Genomic DNA, 26,925 nt, shown 5'->3' with positions numbered 1-26,925 from the left:
TATATCTCTTTTACCTGGCCTGATCCCTTTTTTTTTTCTGTCTTTTGTCACTGTTTATGTGTACGCATCCCCATGTCTTTGTCATAGGATCTCTGGATACCTAAATATGTGCTCCTGTGTCATTCTTAATGTGTTCCTCTGCATGTAACTGTGCCCGTAGAACTTTGTCACCAAGTCTGGGTCTGTGTAATGTCTGTTTCTACCTGCTTGTAGGTCTCTGGACCTGTGTGTCTGTGTTCTCTTCTCATCCCCGACCCCATATCTGCAAGTAAGCATGTCAGTGTGTCTCTGTGTTTCTACTTCTCTGTCTTTGGTGTCTTGGACTATGGTCTTGACTGATGTCTCCCTGGTTACCTCTGTGTCTCTATGTATCACTGTGTGTATTGACCTCCTCTGCTCCTGTGCCTGGGTCTCTGTGCATATCTATCTTAGTTTTTATATTGTTATGTTTCAGTATCTTCACAATAGTCACTGTGTACCTGTCCCTGGGTGATCTTGTTTTTTTCTTCCTGCCTCTTTGTCTGTGACAAGCAAAGTATCCCAAAATGGACCTCAACATGAGAATACATAGGCCCAGCAAAAGAACATCCATTTCTCTGGATTTATGTTCCTGATGCTGTCACTCTGGCTCCCTTTCCCACTCTTTGTATACGTATGTTTTTCTACGTCTATTTTCTTAGTTTTCAGAACCTTATTTCTTATGTTTCTGAAAGTCTCTAACACACTGTTTCCCCATCTATGTCTGTGTTGTTGGTGGTGTCTTACTTTGTGTGATCCTGTGTCTCTGATTGTATGTACATGTGTGTGTCCACTTCTGTGCCATTGGTCCTTTTTTTGTTCATTCATTTATTCATTCAGCAAATATTTACTAAGCACCTATTATACCAGGCACTGAGGATACAGAGATGATTTAGAAAATGTCCCTACCCTTAAACAGTTCACAGTCTAAGTCAGGGATCTAGATAAGTAAACAGATAATTACTACATAGTATGATAAACACTGTGAGCTTGGATGGAATGGGTTGAGCTATGGGAACACAGATGAAGACTGAACTCAATCAAGGAGGGGGGCAAAGAAATCCTTCTAGAGAAGATGACAACTAAGACTTGAAAGATGTATAAAATCTACCTACATGAAGCTAAGGAATGGAGTCTTGTGCAGAAGGAAAAACACATGCAAAGGCCCAGTGATGGGAGAGATCATGGCTTGTTAGGGGAATTCTAAGAGCCTTAAATATGCTATGGGAGCCAGAGCAGGTTGTGAGTAGGGCCATAGACTTGGTCAGCTTTTTGTTTTAAGAAAGTTACCTCTAAAGCTGGTATAGAGTATGGATTGAAGAAAGTGGACTGGACACAGGAAGAATTGTGAGGAAGAAGGAGTCCCTAAGTCTCTAGGTACAAAAGTATGCATGTCTGTGTGTATTTGTATGTCCTTGTATACGTGTCACTTAGTGTGTGAGTGAGTGTGTGTTTCCCTGCATGTGTCTTCATTTTTCTCAGTCTGTTCCTGGCTCACTCCAGGAACAAAGAGGCCCTGCCTCTGGGTTTCCTAAACTCAGGTCTCCTGGCTCTAGAGTTCAGGGGTCATCAGAGGACATAGGCAAGGTAGGGGTGGCCCAGAAGCTTGTGTACATGAGAGCGATTCACCAGCCAGCAGGAAGTCCAGCGGGGCCGCAGCCTTGGTGAGTCCTTTAGCAGCTTCTTGCCTAGAATCACAGGCACATCTGGGCCTTGGCGTCTCCGCAAGCATGGCCCTGCAGACCCTGCCACCAGCTGGATGTCTGCATGCTGGAACTGCCCTGAGGGAGAAAGATGCAGCACCAGTCAGGGCAGCGACCTGAGTCCCCACCGAGAACTCTTGAGAGGACCCTAAAGTAGGAAATCTAGGAGGAAAAGTAGGAATGATGAGGGGCCGCAAAGGCCAGGAGGAAGGAGGGAAGAGGCTGAGTATTGTGGGAAATGTGGAGGAGCCAAATGGGACAGGAGTATATTATGGAAGCAGTATATCAGGATTGATGAGATGGCAGCAGAAGGAGAACAGTTAGGTTTGGAGACAATGATGGGGCATATTGGAGGGAAGGACAGAAGAATATTGGGGAGGACCAGAGGAAGTAAGAATATCTCTCCAACCCACCATCATTGCCCAAACTCTTTGGTGTGGGTCTTTGCTCAGGTTCTGCCAATGTCTGCTGACCTACAGTCTGACTTCTTGCATTCTCTCTTCACAGAAGCCTCTAGAAGGATCTTCGTTATGCCCTTATCACTGCATATTTCTCCTGCTTATAGCTTTATGGCTCCCCATTGTCTTCAGTATAAATCCAAATTCTTTGTCTGGGCATTCTGCTCTGACAACTACAGCTCCATCTTCTCTAACCTCCATTCCTTTCCTCTATCACTTTTAATCAGCCTTCCAGACTGTGGGTCTTTTGCCTCCAGAAGATTTTTCTTGAGCTGTAAGGCTGGGTGAGGTGCCCTACCCTGGGTTCCTCCAGAGTCCTAGGATGCTTTACATCTAACACTGATAGCTCCTGAAATCACTATCCACATCTGAGTCTGTCTTCTACCCTGGCCAGCAACTCCCCAAGGGCAGACCTTGGTTCTTATTCCTCTTTGTGGTTGTGGGTGGGGAGCAGGGTGCTGGGTGCTCACTAGCCTTTCAACCTGGAAGAGTCTCTCTTGGGATTGGTGTGCTCCCTGGCCCCTCTCAGCCTCAGCAGCACTTACCCAGCAGGCCATGGGCCAAGGGACTAAGGCCCAAGCCATTGACCACATAGAACCCAAGGTGGGGTAGTTGCAGGGCACTGGGGTGCCTGTAGCGGTGTCGGAGGACTAGGAACTCGAGGTGGGGCCCAAGACGGAGGGTGAGGTGGGTTGCAGCAGCCACATGGAGCTCCATATGGCTCCTTCTCAGTAGGGCAGGTTGGTCCCAGGACAGAAACAAGGTACCCTCGCCTCGCACAGATATGGAACTGTGGGTGATGTTGACAGTATAGGCCCGGGGTTTATCTGTGGTGACTGTGATGATCTGGAAGTAGGTGCGGATCTGGTCCTTGTGGCCTGGCCTTGGTGGTGCCCCAAGCAGCTGTCCATGCACATGAAGCCCTGGAGGGGGAAGAGTCCATGTCTGGAGCATGGGCTTTCACAAGATCATTTATTTGGTCACCCACAGCACAGATGGGGTGAGGTACCAGGGGCCAGGGTGCAGATTTGTGGTTAGAGAGCTAGCTCCTGGGGAAAACGATTTTACCACAGCCCATCCAGCTACTCCTTCCTGTGCAATGTGTGGATATAAATGTAGGTGTGCATATGCTCACTCCAGTGGAGCTGTTTGCATGCATGTGTTTGTTTCTGAGTGTGTACATTTATGTTTGGTTATGTTTACATGGTTATCTCTGGGCCTATCAATGTATGTGCATATTTGGAGAAGGTGCTATATTAGAGTGTGCATTTTTGGTTGTGTTTTATGTCTCTGGATATGTTGGTGTTATGTGTCTTGATAAATAGTTTATGTTGTGTGTGTCTGGTTGTGTGCTGGCAGATACTGATGTGTATCTGGGAATATCAGTGTGCATGCATCTGTGTGTGTCATGGTGAGTACTTGTGCGCATTGGTGCGTTTCATATGTGTACAGTAGCAGAGTATTTGTGCTGTGTGTGTTGAATTCCTGAGTATTGGAGTAAGTCTGGGATATCAGTGCATGTATGTCTGTGTGTATTGATGTATGTGTCATTGTGTATATTTGGGCATGTTTTGTATGTCAATGTGGATCTGGGCATATATTTGTATGTTACTATATGTGAGCATGGAGGGTGTCAAAATATGTGTGTCTGGGTGTGTATTTGTGTGAGTTTACTGTGTTCCCTGGTATGTGTGTATGTATCTGTGAGTGTGTAGGTGTTTGAGTGTATTCATGTGTGTTTTCATGTGCCTGGATTATTTACGTGTGATTAGTGAGGTACATTGCTGTGTGTTTCTTTTAGTCCAAAAATGTCTGGGGGTGTTGACATGAGTATATCTGGCTGTCGTGTTATATGGAGTGGAGTCCTTGGGGCTCTCACCTGCCTTTGGATCATCTATGAGGGGCTCTAACCTGACTTTGGGTCATTTGTGGGGGGCTCTAACCTGCTTTGGGGTCATCTATGAGCTGTAGCAGATCTCCTGGGCGCCCATCCACTGTGAAGCAGATTCTCTCTTCTGAGCGGGGGATGTGGATCACAAAGTGGGGGTCACCATCCACTGCAAGGCAGGAGATGAAACTCTGAAGTTATGGCCCTAGAAGTAATGGGAGGGGAAGAGAGGGTAGGGGAGAGGAGGGGAATGTAGGAGGCCACGTCTATTTTCCAAGAGAGAGCCCAGCCCCAGTTTTGGTGCACAAGCTGTCCTATGCTCAAACAGTACAGTGATGGTGGCTGGCTTACCCGAGGATGAAAAGGTAAAGATGCTTGGTAATATGCCTGCAAAGGAGAGGGGGGTTGTATTAGTAAGGGACTGCTCTATCACATTTCTAGGAACTCTGGGACATCCTGGCCTCTTAGTCAATTCCTCCCAGATATCAGAGACGGGCCAAATTCCTGAGCTCAGCATTGAAGTCTTTTTTGAAATCTAGCCCCTGCTTAGCTCTCCAGTTTTCTTTATGCTCCAGACCAACTATTCTTATGAGTGCCCTGCCTTCTCTTGCTAGTGACCCTTTGCTTCTGTTTTCCTGCCACCTTGAATGTTTTCTTTTTAAAAAACTTTTTTATTGATTGATTAATTTTTTTACAGAGAGAGAAATATTGATTTTTTTGATATCCACTTATTTATGCATTCATTGGTTGATTCTTGTATATGTCCTGACCAGGGATCAAACCACACAACCTTGGCACATTGGGATGATGCTCTAACCAGCTAAGCTACCCAATCATGACCTGTTTTCTTCTCCTTATCAACCTAGGACCAATTTCTAGTTATCTTGCCAGGCCAACTCACATGCTATTTCCTCTTACTCTCTGCCTGTGGTAGGTAGAATTTTAAGATGGCACCCAAGATTCCTCAGTGTACACATCTTGTAAAATCTCCAGGACTATGATATGATGCGATATCACTCCCATAAATAAGTTATGTTATGTGGTGACCTTAAAATAGGGAGATTATTCCTATTTTAATCTTGACCTTAAAATAGGGAGATTATCCAGGTGGGCCTGACCTAATCACATGAGCACTTTAAATCTGGGTTGGAGAAGTCAGAGAGATTTGAAGTGTGAGAAGGACTTGACATGAGAAAGATTTTCTATAGCTGTTTTTATTTTTTAATTTTTATTTTATTTACTTTTGTAAGATTTTATTTATTTATTTTTTAGAGAGAAGGAAGGAAGGGAAAAAGAGAGGTAAAGAAACATTGATGTGACAGAGATAAATGGTCAGTTGCTTCTCTCATGCCCCCAACCATGGACCTGACCCACAACCCAGGCTTGTGTTCTGATGGGGAATTGAACCAGTGACTTTTCAGTTTTGCAGGCCAGCACTCAGTCCACTGAGCCATACCAGCCAGAGCTCCATAGCTGTTTTTAAGATGGAGGTGGTTATGTGGCAAGGAATGCAGAAGGCCTCTAGGACCTGAAAATGTTTCAGGTGGCCTGTAGAAACTGAGAATGACATCCAGCTGACAGAAAGCAGCCAGCGATCTGAGTCCTACAAACACAAATAACTGAATTTTGCCAACAACTTGAATATACATAGAAGAGATGAGAACTTAGTCTGATAGACACCTTTATTTCAGCCTTTTGAGACCCTAAGCAGAGAATGCAACTAACCTGTGCCCAGACTTCTGACCTACAGAACTGTGAGATAATTAATAGGTGTTGCTTGAAGTTCTAAGTTTGTGGCAATTTGTTATGCAGCAGTGGGAAACTAATATATTGCATTTCTTTTGGACTCACACAATGCCTATAAGAATTCTAACTGAATGGAAATGAAAGCTTAGGGATCTTTGTCAGTGGAGCTCCTTGTTTACCTTTTGCTAGCCCTGTAGAACTTCCCTGAGATTCCATGATGCTCCCAGCTCCTCCCAGGATCTCTTCAGAATTACCTTCCCAATGTGGATTTCCTGGCAAGTGAAAAGAAATAAAAGAAATCTTTAACACTCTCAGGGAAAATATGCCCTGGACCTACCAAAGGGAATACTTTCTTTTTGACCAGGAGTGTTCTCATTGGCTTCCCAATTTGACTGGCATATTGCCAAGACTGGGACCTTATGCTCTAGCATTAGTCTTTCAAGCTCAGTTATGTTCAAAATTCTTCCTTATAGCATTTACGCATTGACAGATTGATCAATTGATTCATTAAGGCACTGTTTGGGCATCAGGGATATGGTGGTGAAAAAGGTAGTCATGATTTTTGATCTGATAAATATCATATTTTAGTCAGGGAGGCAGATATGAATTAAATCATAATTACCAATGGTGATAAATGCTAGAAAAAATAATAGAGGAAATGAGGGGGTTAACAGATACTTGGCATAGTCTAAGACAGTGAGATGGGTGGAAAGGACATTTGAGCTGAGATGTAAGTGATGAGCTGGAGTGTGAGTGAAAACAGAGGAGATGAGGGTGATAGGAAGGGAGAAGGGGAGGGTATGTAAGAGAGATTACCAAGCAGAGGAACAACTTGAAAGAGGTCCATGAGTGTAGGTGGGAGTAGGGCCCACTGGAGGAACAGAGAAGAAGCCAGTGGGGCTAGAGTTCAAATGAACTCTACTAGAGTTCATTTACCAGTGGGAGAAGATGAGGTCAGGGAGTTATGTGGTAGAAGAAAGGTGATGAAGGGCCTTGTAGGCCATAAATAGGACTTTGGGCTTCATTCTAGGTGTGAAGGGAAAACCTTATGGAGTTAAGTAGGGAATGGAGGTGAAGTGATCTATGTTCTTAAAAGATCTGTTTGGTTGCTGTGGGAGAATGGCCAAGAATTTCTCTCAAGAGAGAGAGCAGGGAGACCAGTGAGGAGGCTGTAACAGTTTTCTAGGTGAGACACAATTGTATTCTGTTCTACAATAGTGACAGTTGCAGTGGTGAAAAGTGGGTGCATTGGCACATATATTAGAGGTAACATTGTCAGGAATTAAAGATGGATGGGATATTGGAAGGGGGTTGGTGGTGAGGGAGAGGAGCATGTCAAAAATATCATGTCCAAATTTGTATCCTTGTGACTTACTGCCATCCCCAACTGGTTCTAATCCTGCCCTACAAGGTCACCCAGGAAATGTCTTTCCTCTTAGGAAAGCATAATAGTGGAGTGGTAAAGCACATTCAGTTTGGGACCAGATTATGTAAATTCAAATCTCTTACTAGCTCTGTGACATGGAGCAAGTTACTTTACCTCTCAGTGCTTCAGTTTCCACATGTGTAAAATGTAGGTACTAATAGTTTCCTGTGAGGATTTAATGGGGGACTAAAGTTGAGCAGTAGATGCACATAGGAAGAGCTCAAAAATGTTGTGTTATTTCATAGTCTTTGGGAAATTTAAAGATAACTGTCATCATCATCTCTAGTTTTTATACACCTGTCATTAAACAGTGGTGTTCACAAAGCAAAAATGAACCAACCAAACTTGCCTTGCCCAGTGATGCTCCCATTTATAACCTCATATTCCTCCCATGCTTGGGAAGCATGGCCAGTTTTCTTTCCCAACAAAGCAAATGTCAAAGCCACAGATTGGCCAGGTTGTTTCTATTCAGCCTCCCCAGTCTTAACATCCCTTCTCTCCCAGGGCCTTTAATTCTGTGCCTATGTACTGAGGCTCAGAGAAATTAAGTAGCTAGTTCAAAGTTTCAAAGCAAGCAAGCAAGCAAGTAAGCAGCTGTACTATTATGGAATCTGCACAGGTCTTGCACACTCCCAGTTCCTGGGCTGTCTATTCATACATCCCCCTCATGTCTTGTCCTCTTGCCCATGGAACTCACCATTTTCATCAGGAGTGGGGAAAGTATAAAAAGCTGGTGGGTTTAAGGACTCCACAAACTTGGACTCCATCATTGACTCAGACAGCAGCTCTAGTTCCTCAGGAAGAATGAGAAGGCTGCCTGCCTCAGGGAGGGTGCTAGAAGGTAACAAGACTGGCAGGTTTGGGGAGATGACTTCTGGCAAAGGCCTGGAGCTGTTTGGTAGACCCATTGTTGGTACTCCTGACACAGATGGTCTCAGAATTTCCCTTGTGCTCTGGGGCCCTGAGAATAGGTCATACTGATGCCAGAGCCTTCCAGGGGGCAGCAGAGAGGGTAGGGTGGGATGAAAGGGAGTAGGAAGGGGCTCTCCAAGGACAGAGGTCATATTACTGCTGGAAATTGTGGGATTTAAGATTGTGTTTGGGACTGTGCTGAGGCTCTGAGGAGGTGGGGGTCTGGGTCTGGTGGGTCTGGAGGGTAATGGGGTTTTAGATTTAGTGGGGACTGGTGTCTTAGCTTTAGAAAGTGATAAGCTTGGAGAAGTTGGGTGAGGTGGGACAATAGGTTTAAGAGGTGATAGGAATTTAGGGGTCTTAGGTAAGAGGATCCCAGGTCTAGGGTGTGACAGGTTGTTTGGTGTTTTGGGAGTAGGAACCCTTACTCTGGTGTGTGGTAGGTATTTGGGGATCTGAAGTGTGGAGACTCTAGGCCTGGGCCATGGCAGATTTTTGGGTGACTGTGATGTGAGTACCCCAGGCTGTGGGTGTGATGTAGCATCCAGTTTAGGTTGTGATGGAGCGCCAAGTTTGGAATGCAGTAGAGTGACATGTTTTATAGTGCCAACTTTGGGCTGGGATGGAGTTCCAGGATTCAGAGGTGGAACTTGTGTCTCATAAATGGGTAATAGGGACACAGGATTCTGGTGTGATGGACTACTGAGCTTCAGAAGCAATGAGTCACCAGAATTTGAGGGAACAAGGACAGCAGGTTTTATCCTGAGAGTTGGCTGAGTCAAGGTGCCAGAATTGTGTTGTGCTGGAATTTTGGGCCTTGGATGTGCTGGCATGGATAGGGTACTAGGGATATGACCTAGTGGTTCCAGCTCCTTGGAACTGGCCATCTTCTTTGTAGAGGCAGGAGTAGTTGAGGATAAGTAGAACTTTGGGTTCACAAGCCTTGATTTGGGAGAGACCTTAGGCACCAAGGTTGGCTCAGCTGTGCTTGTCCCTAGGCCATGCCTGGTGGTGGATGAAGGTGTGATGCTGCCTGGTCCAGCTGTGGTGGAAGTCTGTCTCTTGGCCTCCTCACTGGCATCCTTGGGCTTCACCATGACCAGTGAAGTCAGAGGTGTTACAAAGTTGTATTCAAGAGACAGGTTGAGGACTTTGGCAGCCAACAAGTGGCGCGTGCTGGTATCATGGGTGCGGAAGCGGGCCTCCAGGAGTTCTCCAATGGTGATGTAGGCCCAGAGGCGACGGATGAAGTGGGCTATATTGGGGGCTGGGTCACCTGGGCAACCAAAGGCCTTTGGGTTGCTATTCTTGGCTACTTCACTGTGACGGGCCACAAGAAGCTGACCTTTGGGGCCACGGGCTGCCAGGTGGATGCCCAATTCTTGCTGACCTGGCTGTACCAAGCCTGCCACCACCAGCTCTGAGCCACCAAAGTAGTTGGGGAAAAGGGCCCAAGGGGAGGCCCCAACAAAGCCGCCAAGGTAGTCCAGACGCACATCTGCCAGTAGAGGCATGGAGATCTCCTCATAGAGGCCCTCCAGCTGTAGATCTGCATCGGTGTCCTCATATATGCGCCGGGCTGCTCCTCGGTTCTCCAGGGACAGGCGACGTAGCAGTGGGAAGTCAGCATCATCCCCAAAGGCCAAGCTGAAAAGGGACACCTTGTTGTTCAGTGCCTGACGGACATTGGAGAGGATCACGCTTGGAGTCGTCACACCGGCTGTGGGCTCCCCATCTGTCAGGAAGATGATGAGGGGGATCCTCCCCACACTGGAGCCCCTCCCAGGGTCCTGGTTGCTATGGTTCAGCACTGAAGCAGCTGCCAGCAGAGCTGTGTTGATGTCAGTCCCTAATTGGGGAGCAGACTGTGAGACCATCTTTTCCAGTTACTTTTACCCTCACTGCAAACACACTAGGCATCTCACCAACCTCCAAAGCTCAGTCATATCACCTGATCTTTGCTCAAACTCTTTCTGCTGTTTATCCTTCCCAAGGCCCCACCCCTGTACAAGCTCCCGGAGATCTGACAGTGGAGCTCACATGTTCATGGCTTTTGTCACTCCCTATCTCAGACTGTGCTTTGCCTCTTGCTTTGGGGGGACTGTCTAGTTCTCTAGTCAGATTGGCAGGTCTTCAACCATAGCACCCCACACCTCCATGCTTCAGGGAGAAAAAGGGCTGAGTTGACAAGAGGAGATGATAGTGGGGAGACTATAATAATTGTCTGAGAGATGACTGATTGAAAGCCAGAATCAGGGCAGCAACTTACTCAAATGCTTGGAAATACATATCTAGATTATTGATTTATTAAAGAAAAACTCTGACTTCCAGTCAAGATGGAGGCACAGGCAGATACGTTTTGCATCCTCACAACCAAAAGAAGGGAAACAACCAATTTAAAAACAAAAACCATGAGAGTTCTAGAGGAGAACATAGGCAAGAAAGTTTCAGATATTCCACAGAGCAATATTTTCACTGACATGTCCCCTAGAGAAAGGGATATAAAGGAAAGATTAAACAAATGGGACTACATCAAATTAAAAAGCTTCTGTACAGCTAAAGAAAACATTAGCAAAATCAAAAGGGAAACATCTGCATGGGAAAATAGATTTGACAATGATACCTCAGCCAAGGGTTCAATCTCCAAAATATATAAAGACCTCATGCAACTCTATGCCAGGAAGACAAATAATCCAATAAAAAAATGGGCAAAGGCCCCAAACAGACACTTCTCCAAGGAGGACATACAGTGGACCTATAGACATATAAAAGGATGCTCAGCATCACTAGCCATTAGACAGATACAAATTAAAACCACAGTGAGATACCACTACACACCAGTCACAATGGCCATCATTAACAAATGAACAAACAACAAGTGCTGGTGAGGATGTGGAGAAAGGAGAGCCCTAGTGCACTGCTGGTGGGAATGTAGACTGGTGCAACCACTGTGGAAAACACTATGGAATTTCCTCAGAAAACTAAAAATGGAACTGCCTTTCAACCTAGCAATTCCGCTGTTGGGATTATACTCTAAGAATCCTGAGACTCCAATGGAAAAGAACATATGCACCCTAATGTTCATAGCAGTGTTATTTACAAAAGCCAAGTGCTAGAAACAGCCTAAATGCCCATCAGTAAATGAATGGATCAAAAAAATGTGGTACATTTACACAATGGAATAGTATGCAGCAGAAGAAAGAAGGAGCTCTTACCTTTTGCAACAGCATGGATGGAACTGGAGAGCGTTATGCTAAGTGAAATAAGCCTGGCAGTAAAAGACAAATACCATATGATATCACCTATAGCTGGAACCTAATCAATAAAATAAATGTGAGAAAAGTAGAACCAGAGACATGGAAATAAAGAAGAAAGTGACAAGCCCCGGGGAGGGGGACAATGGGTTAAAGAACAGGAAGAGTAAAGGAACATGTATAAAGGACACATGGACAAAGACAACCGGGTAGGGGAGGATTGAATGTGGAAGGTGGGGCAGGGTAGGGCAGGGGAGAGTGATGGAGGAAAAATGGGGATAACTGTAACTGAACAGCAATTAATACAAAAAATTAAGTTTTGGCTCTGGCTGGTGTAGCTCAGTGGATTGAATGTGGGCTGTGAACCAAAGGGTTGCTGGTTCAATTCCCAGGCAGGGCACATGCCTGGGTTGTAAGCCAGGTCCCCAGTGGGGGGCACACAAGAGGCAACCACACATTGATATTTCTCTCCTTCTTTTTTCCCTTCCCTTCCCTCCTCTCTAAAAATAAATAAATAAAATATTTTAAAAGAAATTAAGTTAAAAACAAAACAAAAACAACCAAGGAGTTAAAGAAGGAACATTCATCCAGATTGGTAGGAGAGGTGGAGATGGGTAGCCAGGGTGGAGAGGATACACAGCAAGGCAGCAGACTGGGTGGGCAAGGTGGTGGCTGGTAGACTGGGCAGTCCCACATTCATGTGCAAATAAACCTGGAAGAACAACTGCAGAACGAGCCAGACTGCACAACCCAGGGTTCCAGGATGGGAAACTAAAGCCTCAAAACCTCTAGTTTTAAAAACCTATAGGCATTTTGGTGGTAGGAGAAACTTCCAGCCTCATAGAAGAGTTTGTTGGAGAGACCCATGGGGTCCTAGAACTTACTCAGGCTCTCCCATCCAGGAATCAGCACTAGAAGGGCCCAATTTGCTTGTGGGTGCTGGGGGAACTGACTGAATGCCAGATGAGAGACAAGTAAGAAGCATTGTTCCCTCTTGAACCCCTCCCCCACATACTAAGTGATGAGGAGATAGCCAATCTATAAAATGCAGAGTTCAAAACACTGATAATCAGGTTGCTCACAGAAAGGATTGAGTATAGACACAAAATAGAAAAAGAAGTGAAGGCTATACAGAGAAATAAATAAAAATATACAGGGAACCAACAGTGAAGGGAAGGAAACCTGGATTCAAATCAACAATTTGGAACAGAAGGAAGAAATAAACATTCAACTAGAACAGAATGAAGAAACAAGAATTCAAAAAAAATGAGGAGAGGCTTAGGAAACTCCGGGACAACTTTAAATGTTCCAACATCTGATTCATAGGGGTATCAGAAGGAGAAGAAGAAAGGCAAGAAATGGAAAACTTATTTGAAAAAATAGAAGGAAAACTTTCCCAATCTGGAAAAGGAAACAGATTTGCAGGAAGTCCAGGAAGCTCAGAGAGCCCCAAAGAAGTGAGACCCAAGGAAACACACACCAAGGTACACCAAAATTACACTAGCCAAGATTAAAGGTAAGGAGAGAATCTTAAAAGCAGCAAGAGAAAAAGAGACAGTTACCTACAAAGGAGTGTCCATAAGATTATCAGGTGATTTCTCAGAAGAAAACTTGCAGGCAAGAAGGGGCTGGAAAGAAGTATTCTGAGTCATGAAAGGCAAGGACATACACAGAAGATTACTCTATCCAGCAAAGCTATCATTTAGAATGGAAGAGCAGATAAAGTGCTTCTCAGATAAGGTCAAGTTAAAGGAGTTCATCATCACCAAGCCCTTATTGTATGAAATGTTAGAGGGACTTGTCTAAGAAAAAGATCAGAAATATATGAACAGTAAAATGATGACAAACTCACAACTATCAACTGAACCTAAAAAATAAGCACACACTAAGCAGTGAATTAGAACAGGAACAGAGACACATGGTGGGTTGTCAGTGGGGAGGAGGGAGGGGTGAATGGGGGAAAAGGTACAGGGAATAAGAAACATAATTGGTAGGTACAAAATAGATAGGGGGATTAAGAATAGTATAGGAAAGGGAGAAGCCAAAGAATTTATATGTACAACCCACGGACATTAAGTAACAGGGGAATGGTGGAAGGAAGAGGGGTGCAGGGTGGAGGGGGATAAAGAAGAGGAAAAAATGGACAATTGTAATAGCATAATCAATAAAATATACTTAAGATAAAGAAAAAATTCTTAGCAAATTCTTCTATGTGCCTCCTCTTTAGGAGGAAACTCAGGTCTAAAGGGAAATATGCCCTAAATACATGTAGAATCAGCTGTGCTTTTTCCACTAGGAAAAGGAACACAGAGGAACATATTTATATAAAATGTAAAACTTATTCCAGGATTGTGAGAGGTCAGCTGGATCACCACAGCCTACCCATTTTGGTGGGAAGGTCTAACACTTACAACCATCAGCTTCCATGTGGCCCAGGTAGTCCTTGGCACTGTGTACATTCTGGGTGGTTGCCTGGATGGAGCCTCCAGCTTTCCAGACACTAACCGAGTCAGAAAAGGAGATGATGTTGAAGTAGTCGTTGGCCTGCAGGTCACCAAGTATCACATTCATGGCCTTTTTAGTCTGTGGAATATGGATAAAGTGAAGGAGATAGACCAAGACTTGAAGTCTTGCTCAAGACTAAAAGGTTCTTTCTGTACAAGGTATTATAGTCTGAGACTCTCTAATTATAACACTCTGTAAGTCTAGGATTCTCAAGTCGAAATGCTCTATATGCTCTTTGGCCCAAAGCCCAGAATGGCACTGGCCAATGGTAGCTTCTCGCCACATAGAGCTATTTAAATGTAAATGTAAGTTAGTTAAAATCAAATAAAAATTTTAAAATTCTCCTGTTTTTTTTTTTTCACTTGCAGCAGCCACATTTTAAGTGGCCAGTGGCTACTGTATTGGAAACCTCAGGAACTTAAAACATTTCCATCATCAAGAAAGTTCTATTGGACAGTGGTGGTTTGGAAGATTCAAGCTCTATACTTTTGGAGAGCTAGGATTCATGTGTCCTATGGTTCCTGGACCCCATGACTCAGGATTCTATGATTCTAGGACCCTCAAGTTTTAGAGTTTTATGATTGCAGGCCTTTATGGCTGACTTTCAGTGACTTTGCATGCTTGGAGTGTTCCATCTAATCTGTTCTTTTCCCTCATCCTCTGTTTCTCCCAGGCTGGTCTTTTTACCAGCCCCCAGATAACCCAGATTCTATTTTGTCTGTATAACTGTTCTCTTGTTGTGTCCTTTAGATAGCAGACCTTCCTGCTTCTCCTTTACTTATTCATATTTTCACTGTTCTTTCAGTTGCTCCTTTCTCTGGGCAGCTGTTCTTTGATTGCCTATTCTGACCCATGTCCTTCACACCCAGATATTCTTTCCCTAGACTATTCACTGACTGTCTTATGTTGAATATTTTCCTTCTTCATCCAGATATTGAGCCCTCTGAGAATAGGGCTTACAATGCTTCTTCCTCCTGGTTCCCTTCTACGTGACAGTACTTAGCGTAAGGCTAGACAAATGGGAGGTTCATAAAACAGGGTATATAGGTTCTAGTATTAGGTAACATTTATAGGATACTTCTATGTTCTAGGCACTATGAAAATCACTTTAGGTGCATCAGCTCATTTAATCCTCACAGCAACACAATGGAGAAAATACTAATATTATTCTCATTTTCCAAGTGATGACACTGAGGCTCAGAGGGGTGTGGTGACTTTCTCAAGGTCACATGCTAATCATTGATGGACCAGGGACTCAAATTCATATTTGAAGGTGTTAAATCCTGTGACTTTAAGCACAATGTTAAGTTCAACCCTTTATGTTGGTATGGATTCCAGAAACCTTAGGGAGGACACTTGTGGCCTGCCTTTTCCTACATCTTAAACTGACAGAAGATGACTTTAGTATTTCTAGGTGGATCAAAGTTTTTCCTGCCATAGAATGAACTTGGGATAGGTCACAAATTCTAGGATAGGGAGCTAAGCATCATATTATTGTTTCTATTGAGAGGGTTAAGTCATAGAGGATGGCCTTTCCTGAGACCCTCCTGTTATCAAGGGACAGAATATGTTTTTAGGATTATGTTGTTTAATCTCCTATTGTTTTGAGATTTCCTGCTATCTTTCTGGTATTTACTTCTAGTTTAATTTCATTTGGTTTGTGAATATACTTTATATGATTTATTCTTTTAAGTTTTAAAAAATGTGTTTTATGGCCCACAATATAGTCTATTTCAGCAAATGTTCCATGCCAGCTTGAGAGGAATATATAGTGTGCTGTTGTTGGATGAAGCATTTTATAGATTCAATTAAATCCAATTGATTGATGGTGCTGTTCAGTTCAACTATGTCTATACTGATTTTCTGCCTGTTAGAACTGTCCATTCTGATAGAAGGGAGTTAAAGTCTCTAACTATAAGAGTGGGTTTACCTATTTATTCTTGCCTCATGTATTTTTTTAACCCTCACCCAAGGACTTTTTTCATTGCTTTTTTAGAGAGAAGAAAGGGAAGAAATAAACATTGATGTGAGAGAGAAGCATCAATTGGTTGCCTCCCACATGCACTTGGACTGGGGATTGCATGTGCCCAGACCACGGATCTTATGGGTCTAGACTGGGGACCAAACCTGCAACCTAGGTATGTGCCCTAGCTTGGAATCAAACCTGCAATGTTTTGGTTATGAGATGACACTCCAACCAACTGAGCCACACTGGTCAGGGATGTCTTGTATATTTTGACACTCTATTGTTATGTACAGACACATAAAGATTACTATGTTTTCCTGGAGAATTGACCCATTTTATTATTATATGTCCTCCACAAGTTCTCCTCAGCTTTCTAGCTTTATATCACCTTAGAATAGATGGCAAGGCTAGAAAGATTTGGAGTTGGGTATATCCTTTCCTCAATAAGAAGGCTAAGGAAGGCAGTTTTAAATATTTAACTTCCCCAAGTTTGGGTACATTTTGGTAAAACAGAAGTCAGTTAGCCTTAGGTACCATGGGCTTCATGGTTCAGAACTTCAAGTTATACAGGTTATACTGTCCTAGAACAGTTGAACATTATAATTGTAGAGTCCCAGAGTTCTACAGTTATAAATACTGCTTCCATAACATTAAGTATTTGATTGAGCTCTAAAGTTGATATCTTTTGAGCCTAGACCTAGGTTTTAAGGGAGCACTGATAGGTGGGCTACAAGATTAAGTGTAGACAGACACAGGACTCTATGATTTCTAAGCAGTATAATGCTAGTACACTCTATTTTTCTGGCTTTGAAATAAAAAACAAAAAACAACAACATGTGGCCCTGGAAATGTTCAGAGCCTAGAATGACTAAGGTTTTATTTACTTTTTGACTCAGGTGTTATGATACCAGAGTACCCTAACTCAGTGATTATCAACTGCTGTGCCTCAAGAATTTTTAAAACATGCAATGCCTAACTAGTCAGAAGCATGGACCTCTTTTTCCTTAGACTATCAATTAAAAAAATGAAAACAGCCAGCACAACATAGCTGGCCAGTGTAAAAGAATCAAAATTATACCTATTTCTTGTCAGATTGGCAAAAAAATATATTTTTGGTGTACCACAGAATTTTAGTAATTAGTTTGTGTGCCATCAGAAGAAGAAGACTAAAATTGCTGCTCTGCTGCAAACATTCTATGATTCAGGTATCTTATGAGCCCAGGCAGTTTGTGATACAGGGTCTCAGTGGTTTCAGGCCCCATAGTCCAATGTTTCCATGTTTCTCACATTCTGTGGCTGCAGATCTATGAGGCTCCAAATATGAAGGTACCAGGACTGTAACATAGGCCCAGACATATAGGATCCAAGGGGAGGGGATGATAGGGTCTCTGGCCCCAGGAAACCAATGTTCCAGCAATCTCTGCTTGCTAAGATTCAAAAAGAAGAGGTAGGGAAGGTCCTAAGTTTCTCATTACCTGCTTCATCTTGGTACCAAACATGGAGCCGCTCACATCAATAACGAACACCACGTTTTTCTCAACAGGTGGAAGGCCTCTGGGGGCAAAGTAATGAATAAAATAGCCGTCGTAAATCTGCACAAAAGAAGCGAAACCACAAGAACTGTGACAGCTGGTCTAAACCAGGTCCCCTCTTATTCTCCTACACAACAAACAGCTCTTTTCCTTCCTAGGCCTTATCACTGCTTCTAGTTAAATAGGCATTTGTGCGATTGTTTCTTCAGTGTCCGTCTCCTCCACCAGAACTGTGTCTCTTCTGTTCAGACTGTCAGTCTAGGACCTGCCCCCAGAGCTGTGGAGACTGGCTTGGGGCCCAAGGCTCCAAGGAGCAGGATCTCTGTAATATGTGAGTTCCTGTCCATGAGAGCTGGGCTTGCACAGTCCAGAGGGCCCCTAGGGACATTTTGCCTGGGCTCCAGGAACTGTAACTATTGTTTTAACCTCCCTCTATAGAGTGAGCCTGGGGCCCAGCTCCATTGCTGCCAGGGGCTGGGAGTTTGCAGGGCCTCCCTCTCCTCTCCTCAAACCTCCTTTCTGCTGTTGCTGGGCAGACCAGGGAGGGGAGGAGGGAGCAGAGGCTGAGTGAGCTGTTTGTTCCGAGGGGATTGGTTAGACCAGGTGCAGATGCCTAAGGCTGTGGGGGTTGTGATTGGCTGCTGCCCCCTCCTCCTACTGTGAGTTCCCTCTGCTGAGCCTGGGGGCTGGGGCAGCTGAGGGAAGGAGAGGGGGGAGCTGGGAGGGCCCCCAGGACCAGTGTCAGCTCAGCCTAGAGAAGTGTGGGCTTGCTGAGGGTCTGAGCTGCCCAGTAGACTGAAGCTGGCTCTGCCCTGGAATAAACAGCTTCTTGTCCTCTCTGCCATTCAGGCACTCTCTGCTCACCAGGCTGGACACACTGTCTCCTCCTCTCACAGGGGATCCCAGAAGACTTGGGAGGACATCTCCGTCTTCCCTCCACCCCAGCCTTTGAGTGAATTCACAAGCGCCTGTGCAGGCTCTGTGTCTACTTTCTCCTGGCACTCCACAGCAGTTGCCAAAGGCCTGGGTCGACCACCCTGCAACTGCCCAGGCCAGAGGCAGAGGCCAGCAGTCCTTCTCCTCTGTTCCTCCTCTACCTGGGTGAGTGGGAGCCTCGGGGAAAATCACATCCCCACCTCCCGGTGGGCCCAGGCTTACCAGTGGCCCCAACACCTCACATCCTCTAGGTAAGAGGCATGACCCAGGTCACCACCCTCTCACACTGACCTCAGCTGTCATTCCCTCCTACTCTCAGATGTGTCTCCTTCCCTTCCTCGTGAAGAAAATGAAGGCCCCCCAGGCCCTGTTCCTTGGACTGCCCACCCAACCCTTGCTCAGGTCCCACACCTCCTCTCTCTACTGAAAGACCAAAAGGTCCCATGTACCCCCTAGCGTCCAGCACCTTCTCCACCAGTCAGGCCCTGCCCTCCAACCCAGCCCACAAACCACACAAGGTCTTCTTTAGAATAGAAACATGGTGTGTCTTTTCCAACCACCAAGACAAAGCCTGTTGATCCCAATCCCGCCTGAACTTCCAGCCAGCTTCTCTCCTCCCTGTAGCACGCCATGGTGATGAGGTCCGCACCTGCAAGGCTCTTCTAATCTCCACTTTACTCCTCTGCCCACCACAGACTGCATCCCACCTCCGCCACACCATGATCCTTTCCTCACTAAAGGCAACAATGACTAGTCGGTTTCCAAACTCAGCGGCTCTGTTTCAGTTCTCACCGAACTGCACCACCCTGATGAATTTCACAATTGACGATTACTTCTGCTTTCTTCAAGAACCTTTGCCCCTGCGATTGGGAGATGGGAAACTCTCCTTATTTTCCTACCACCTCTCTGGTCTGTCTACTTCAGTCTCTTTCTTAGGCTGCATTTTCTCCCCCCATCCCTTAAGCAGTGCTTCCCAATAGTTTGGAATCATGGCATGCAAGAAAACGATTATGTTTGTGTAGCACAATGGAGGGACATGGTGGGAATTTAGAGCTCTGAGCAGGCTGTGGGCAGTTGGTGGGGCTGGACACCCTGAGGGCTGAGATCAATAGCTCCTTGAATGGGAATCTCAGACCTCAGCAACTGCCCTCCTAGATCTGCTCTTCTGGCTCTATGCATCTTCCCCAGGTCCTCTGGCTAGCTCTCTTGGCGTCAGCTGCCGAATCTCCACTGGCAACTTCACATCTCTTTCTCCAGTCCAATGTTTTCCACTCTTCCCGTGTAACAACTGCATATGCACTCACCACTGGACCTGTTCCCTTTGAGGTCTGAAGCTGCTTCCAATGGATCCTGCCCAGATGATAAATTCATTTTCCACTGCCCATCCTGCCCTTGTGTACCTTTGTCATCTAAGGAACCGTTGCCCACGTGGTCACTCCAGATACAAACCTGAGTGTCACTCCTGAAGGCTCCCGGGCTCCTCCTTCCCACATTCCGCCAGCCACCCAGTCCTCCTGGTTTGACCTGCTGGATATCTTAGGTCCACCCCCTCCTCTCCAACCCAAACTTACACAGCCCCAATTCAGGCCTTCTTTCTCTCATGCTTCCCTGCTTCTGTTGTGGCCCCCTTCTGTGCATACATCTTTGCAGCTCCTGCTCGATGTGGCCTTTCTAAACACAAACTCATAATGTTATGCTCACTCTTGGCTCCCTCATCACCTTAAGACAAATCGCACGTTCCTTCTCATGAGCCTGCAGCACTCGCAGCCTTTGGTCTCACCTCTTACCATTTCTTGGGCCTGAAATCAGGGCTTCAGGAACTCCGACCCCCTTGTACTTCCCCTACACACCCCTGGATATTTCCAGCCTCTCTTCTTTGTGTCATGCAGCCCTCAGTTTGCTAGAATGCCTTTGCTCTCTCACAGTCCCCCTCTACTTCCTCCAAGGTGCCTTCCTTGGCCACCTTTTCCCCTCACCATGGCTTCCATCATAACTCGTGTTGTCACTGAAGGAGCACTTCTCCTCTTGTGTCAGTATTGTCTCTCTGTGCTTCACCTGGAGACAGTGAATAGAACCTGTGCATGACTCACCGCAGGTTTCCCACACCAGCCAGCAGTGGGTGTGACACACACTAGCTTCCCAGGCAGTCCTGACTGACTGAATAAAGGGGTGCATGTTCTGGCCTTTGAAGAATGGGCATACTTGAGTAGGAAAGGTAGGTGTTCTCCTCACCTGCCTCAGGGGTTCCTGGTGAGGATATGCAGGAGTCAAGCCACACAGTGGGTGGGAGTATGGGTCATACTATTTAATGCCTATAGTTCCACCTATTCTACTTGCTTCTCCACTCCAGGCAATAGTGAAAAAGGTAAAAACAAAAGAAGCAGATAAATACCTCCACACATGCCCCACAGAACACTTGGTCAAGGCCCCTGCTGCCACCTACTGGCAGGGTACCCTCAGCTCCTATTCTGAGAGGGCAAATTACTTTTATTTCCCCTGCCTGGCAGGTTGGATATGCCAAACCCTGTGACCCTGTGCCTCTGCACGTGCTTTCTCCTCTCTCTGCATGGAATTCCCACCAACCTATCTGCCCAGGTGGAGGCAGACTCTATTCGTTTTTCCCACGTTAATTTGAAGGCCAACCCCTTTAGGAAGGCTTAGAACGCTCCTCGGCGATGTCCGTACATCACCCATTCCAGATTTATGCACACACTTTGGACGTTTTATGACTGTTGAGGCTCTATGTGCCTGGCCCCTCAGGGCCGGGACATTCTGGAGGGAGAACAGGTTCTGTGTCCAACTCTTTTCTGAGTTCTCAGAGTCCGTGGGGACAGGACTGGGCTCAAGTAGCTCCGCTGGGTGGAAATGTGCCCACATGTGAATTGAGGAATAAGTAAGTGCATGAGGAGAGGTATAACCAAAGCACTCTATTGGCCCCCAGAAGAGAGCAGAATTGTGGGTGGGGTGTGGTCATCAGGCAGGTGGCGTTTGAGCCAGGTCTTTAAGGACAAGGAGGACACTGACCAGTGGGGAAAGGAGGGAGAAAATGTGCACAGGACAGCAGATAGTATGAACGAATGTTCACACAGAGATGAACGGCAGGTTCAGGTGTTTTGGAAGAAAGGTGTATGGCATGATGGGGGTGGCAGCCGGAGGGTCATTGTGTGCTGGGGGCAGTGACAGGTGTGGCAGAAAAGGCTGGCTTGCACCAGACATCTCAGGCTGCTGTGCAATTGTTCTCATTAAGCCAAGGGTCTTGGATCAGTGCTCTACTCCTTAGTAGTGCAAGAGACCTCTGCTTGTTTATCATGAGCGTGGGAGCTCAGATTTTAAGAGGTACCTATTTGGGCAGATGGCTCAAATGAGGCAAAGAGATTTTTTGAAACATGGAGGTACCAAGAAAGTGCGAACGAAGATAGGAGTATCAGAGCTGCAGAAAGTGCGAGAGCCCATAAGTGTGAGAGACCTATTACTGGCCAGTAGTTCACCTTCCAAGAGGATTCGTTAAGAGCAGGCTATGGCTTGATTCAATTAGGAACAGATTCATTTGGAGCTTGATTCAATTTCTACAGTTCCAGGTCCCCAACCCTTTGGGTGAACGAACACACGTGCCTCCCCCACATGTGAAGTCATGTATCACCACACATGTGGTTCGTGTGCACTAGTCCTCACTGATCCTTAGGGCGAATGAAATGAGCAGCTTCTGGGGGCTAGATTGTTGCCCAGACCCGTGTGACTCCAGAGCTCATGCTCTTTGCATTCCCCCAGCCACCTCACCTGCACGTCGCCAATGATGTCCTCCATGACGACATCGTACTGGACCACAAAGTCGGCCATGATACCCGAGCTGGAGAAGGTAGACTGGTCTTGCAGTGTCGGGCAGAAGGTGACTCGGACACAGGTCTCTCCCCTCTCGATTCTGGTCGATGGGGGGCGAGTCAGCCTCCCCTGTATGGGTGGGGGAGGGTTGGGGTGGGATGGTATGGGGGGGGCTCACTAGCAGAAAGCCAAGCAAGGGGGACGTCAAAAAGGGGCCATGTCTAGGGAGGTTGAGAAGTAACCTCGGCACCCCCTGCTGTTCCTCCCACCTACAATGCCCTTTCACCTGCCCCAGTGCCACGCTCCTTCCTCTCCAAATCCTGAAACCAACTCTGCCTGCTCTGCCTCTTCCAGCAAGCCCACCCAGCCTGGCAAACCCAGCCCTCCCTTCAGCTCCCAGGCTCTGGCAGTCTGACCCTCCTGCACAACTATGCCCTGGCTCCTTTGCCATCCATCCTGATGCCCAGGGTCATGTCCCCGGGTAGACCAGCAGCCTGGGTCTCCTGCCAGAGAGGGTGTGTGTAGTGTGTCATGGAGAGACACAGACACACAGACAGGGTCTAGGTTTCCTCTTGTGCTCCTTACTGCTGTGGGGAGTTGCAGTCTGTCAAGGTTCTCCTCTGGGATAGAATTTCATGTGCTTTCTTCCCCTGTGCCTCTGACTCTCAGAATCACGTGTGTGAAAATGCCTTTTAGTGCCTCATGAAAACACAGATGAATTTCTGGCCCCGGATGTTTGCTGAGCTGGCCATAAGATCAACTCCTCTGGAATTTCAGTCCAAGACAAATGTCCATTTAAACATGTGTCTGTGCCTCCTTCCCCCCCTCCCCAGAAAATGGAAACTTGGGAATTCTGCCACCCCACCCCTTTCTGCTACAGCTGTCAGGAAGCTTAGGGGCAAACTGAGGGCCCATGCTCTCTGAGGAGCCTGCTTACATACATTCCCTTGACTTCCTTCCTTTCAGAGGTCTTTGTTCTGTTTTTATCCCCCACAGGATTGGCTCTACCCTCTGTTTTAACCTTTAAGGAGCAGGGGGAGGGAGCTGCCATTTTTAGCTTAGGGTGTAAGAGTGCACGCTCTAAGGACTGAGGCTGCCTGTGAGGCCCCGGAAAATTATTCACATTCGCTAAGCCTCAGTCTCCCCATCTGTGGAAAGGAACAGTAGTAGCTCCTGTTTCATAGACAGCATTTGTGGGGATTAAATGCAACTTCATGTAAAGCATTTGGCACCATACTTGGCTCTTAGGAATTGCTCGATAATTGCAACGATCGCAGTTATCATCAAATCTTCATACTCTGCACCAGTGATTTGCAGGGAGGAATTTTCTGAAATTCTCACCATGGTCCTGGGCCGCGGATGGCATGTCCTCATTGCGCAGATGGGAAAAGTGAGGCAGAGCATTTGAGTGATTTGCCTGCACCCCCACCACAGGGGAAGGTCAATGCTGGGACTGGAACCCATGTCTGTGTGTCCGTCTCTCCTCTGCGAGTACCACACCGTCACTCTGGGTTACCAGGGTCAGATTAAGCAGGAATTCCAAGCTCAACAGCTTGGTGAGGGTGGCCACGTGACCTGGGTGATTTCTCTGTGCTTGTCCACTCATGTCTCAGAGGAGGTGGGTAGGCCAGGTGAGTGGTTCTCTGACCTGGCCAGACATCATCTTCATCTGCAAACTGCTCAGAGACAGACCCTTGGGCCACTCCCCAACCTACCAAAGTGGACTCCAGAGTATAAGGCCCAGGAATCTGTATTTCTTACATAGTGATTCTGATGTAGCCAGTCTGGCCTTCAAATGCCTCTAGTTGGAATCTGAGCAAGGCTGGCAGCCAAGACATCTCCCAGTCTCACGGTGCTTGAGAAGATATCGTCAAGGACATCCTGCACTTTATACTGTCCTCCCACTGCCCTTCCATTCTGGTGGTGATTCCAGAGGAGAGGCAGATTGATTTCCATAACCCTCAGCATTGTCGACACATGATTTCATTGAGCCTACCCAGCTACCCTTCCCCTAATGTTTATTTTTTCATGAGGAAAATCATAAATCTGGGAAGTTGTTGGATTTGCTGTTTCACATAGCTTGCAAAGGTCAGACTAAGTTTATAAGTCTAAAATCTTTAATTTCTAACATGTTCTGTTCTCATTGTTTGAATGGAGAGGGATCTTGTTAGTTAGCTCATAGCAGAAGTGTTATTAGGTGGAAGAGCAGGGAAAAGGGGAAGTTTCCCATTCAGGGAATGCCAGTTTGGTGGTTGGCCCTTAGTTCTGCCCACATACTTGGGTGGGTGTTGGTGCGCAGGCGGCTGGTCCTCAGAGGTGGTACATGAACATAGCCAATGCCCGTCCTTTCTGACACTGTGACCTCTATACTTAGCCTTGTCACCAATTGGCCAGGCCTCAGGCTCACCACCAGCTGGTACTGGCCCTTGTGCCGTTGCAGCAGTTCCTCATAGGCCAGGGAAAATGTCACCTCTTTGCCTGGTGCTAGGCTGGTGGAGATGCGGAACTTTTCTGATTCCCGGTCCCTGGGCATGAAAGGGAGGAGGGTGCGAAGTGTTTGGGATGTAATGAGGGGGAAGGGAGCTGTTACATGACCTAGTTATGCCCATCCCCAACCTGACCCCAGAAGACCTGACAAGACTTCAAGTTTTACTATGTCCTTTGCCCACAGTTAAACATCCACTCATTAATCTGTCTCTCTCCCTTATTCATCCTCATAAATATTCTTCCTGAGAAATTATATCACAAGAATTCTATCATAAGAAAACTCTGTCAGTGAAAATATGAATCTAGAGTAGAACATAAGGGACTAATGATTTGTTGTTTTGCAAAAAGAGTTCTCAATTTACACAGCATGCCTCTTCTCCTTCAAATAGCCCCTCACACCCACCCCTCCGTAATGCTTTAGAGTAAATGTGTCTCAATATGCAGTAGTCAAACCTAATATTTACATCCTTGATGAAACTTTTTGGAAAGCTGGAAGGAAACATTGAAGGAAGACAATACATTTCTGCCAGCAGAATGGAACCCAGTTAGGAAACAGGATTTGCTTTAGAAAAATTTCACTTAAACATAACCTTACCAGAAAGTGCCAATTCTTAAACAAGCCACATCCTGCTGGCAGGAGGAAAGTGGAAATGGGGAAGTAAACACCCATTTATTGAACATTACACTCTTACAGACTTTGATATTCATTAATGCACATTATCTTCAGATAATCCTATGAAATAGAGATCATTGTTCCCATTTTTATGGAAGTAGAGACAGAGACCCAGAAAGAATATGTGTAAGCCCCTGATCACACAGCTAAGATGAACTTGCCATGCTTCAGATTAGCTGGAGCCTTACCTGATGCCTACATGAGCAGCTGTCTTTCCCTGCTGATGGGCTTCCTCATAGATTTTCTTTGCCTGGCGCTTTTCTCTGACTTCTGCAATGTAGACTTTATTGTTGATTGTCCTGATGGTGAAGGAAAGAAGGACAGATGGAAACAGAGAAATCAAAAAAGAACAGGTATAGAGGTAGAGAGGAAAAGAAACACATAAGGGAGATGAAGGAGGAAGATGGAGGATGGAGAGGGAAAAGGACAAAATAGTACCATAAAGCAGAAACAAGAGAAGAGAGGAGAAGCAAGGGAGATAAAACTAGGTGAAGCAGTTATCAATATCTCTGTTTGTCATATGAGGAAATAGAAATGACACAGTTGGCAAATGGTGGACCTGGTGTTAGGACTTTATGTTTCTCCAAGTATTGAATGAATTCCATGTTTTGGCACATAAAATAATTTTAGGAGGGACACAACGGAATGTTTTTATTATAATTGTTACATATTTGCTGTGATGTCTATTAAACATAAGTAGCACATTGAACCTATGAGTGCACAGATATTGTTGCTTAGGATAAGACTAATTTAAATAATACTAAAAAATTGTATCTGTTTAAGGAAAATATATTAACTACAGGGACTTCTGGCCAAGATGGAGGCATAGGCAGATACACTTTTCCTCCTCACACAACCAAAAGGAGAAGAACAACAAATTTAAAAACAAAAAATAACCAGAAATGCCAGAAAGTTGAACTGTATGGAAGTCCTATAACCAAGGAGTTAAAGAAGAAACACTCACCCAGACCAGTAGGAGGGGCAGGGACAGGCAGCTGGGGAGCAGAGGACTTGGGGCAAGGTGCTGGAAGGATAAGGGCAGGTGAGGTGGTTGGCAGACCAGGGAAAGTGATGGCTGGTGGACTAGGAGGTCCAACATTTGCATGTGGATAAACCAGGAGGAACAACTGGGGAGTGAGACAGACTGCACAACACAGGGTTCCAGCATGTGGAAATAAAGCCTCAAAACCTTTGATTATAAATACCTGTGGGAGTTGGGGAGGCAGTGGGAGAAACTCCCAGCCTCACAGGAGAGTTTGTTGGAGAGACCCACAGGGTCCTAGAATGTACACAAACCCACTCTCCTGGGAATCAGAAGGGCCCAATTTGCTTGTGGGTACCAAGGGAAGAAACTGAAAGTCAGCAGAGAGCTGAGCAAGTAGTATTATTCCCTCTCGGAATACTCCCCCACATATAGCACCACACCACAGCCACCTGGCTTGCCACACCCTAGTGAATACCCAAGGCTCCGCCCCTTACTACGTAACTGGCTTGCTCAGACAAAAAAAAATATGGCCCAAATGAAATTCAACTTTGATCTGTTGATCAAAGCCCCTAAAAGAAAACTAAGTGATGAAGAGATAGCCAACCAATCAGATGCAG

The 26,925-nt window shown here is 45.8% G+C and overlaps 1 protein-coding gene across 1 annotated transcript in view; it reads right to left on the bottom strand.

Annotated features, from left to right (window-relative positions):
* Window positions 1–1,587: 1,587 nt before the first annotated feature.
* ITIH6 (inter-alpha-trypsin inhibitor heavy chain family member 6) overlaps window positions 1,588–26,925 on the bottom strand; it is a 31,903-nt gene continuing 6,565 nt past the window's right edge. Inside the window, exons 3-13 of the mRNA XM_045833224.1 lie at window positions 25,512–25,622; window positions 24,437–24,688; window positions 22,122–22,287; window positions 17,352–17,468; window positions 13,817–13,988; window positions 7,937–10,000; window positions 5,993–6,085; window positions 4,419–4,454; window positions 4,123–4,236; window positions 2,725–3,102; window positions 1,588–1,799 (exon numbers count right to left, since the gene is read on the bottom strand). Of these exons, the coding sequence (XP_045689180.1) occupies window positions 1,588–1,799; window positions 2,725–3,102; window positions 4,123–4,236; window positions 4,419–4,454; window positions 5,993–6,085; window positions 7,937–10,000; window positions 13,817–13,988; window positions 17,352–17,468; window positions 22,122–22,287; window positions 24,437–24,688; window positions 25,512–25,622 (3,715 nt within the window). The remainder of the gene's footprint in view (window positions 1,800–2,724; window positions 3,103–4,122; window positions 4,237–4,418; window positions 4,455–5,992; window positions 6,086–7,936; window positions 10,001–13,816; window positions 13,989–17,351; window positions 17,469–22,121; window positions 22,288–24,436; window positions 24,689–25,511; window positions 25,623–26,925) is intronic.

The sequence above is a fragment of the Phyllostomus hastatus genome, unplaced genomic scaffold (genome assembly GCF_019186645.2).
Source record: "Phyllostomus hastatus isolate PE091 unplaced genomic scaffold, TTU_PhHast_1.1 phas_contig_10, whole genome shotgun sequence".
NCBI classification, from domain to species: Eukaryota; Metazoa; Chordata; class Mammalia; order Chiroptera; family Phyllostomidae; genus Phyllostomus; species Phyllostomus hastatus.
This window is presented reverse-complemented; position numbering and strand designations above follow the sequence as displayed.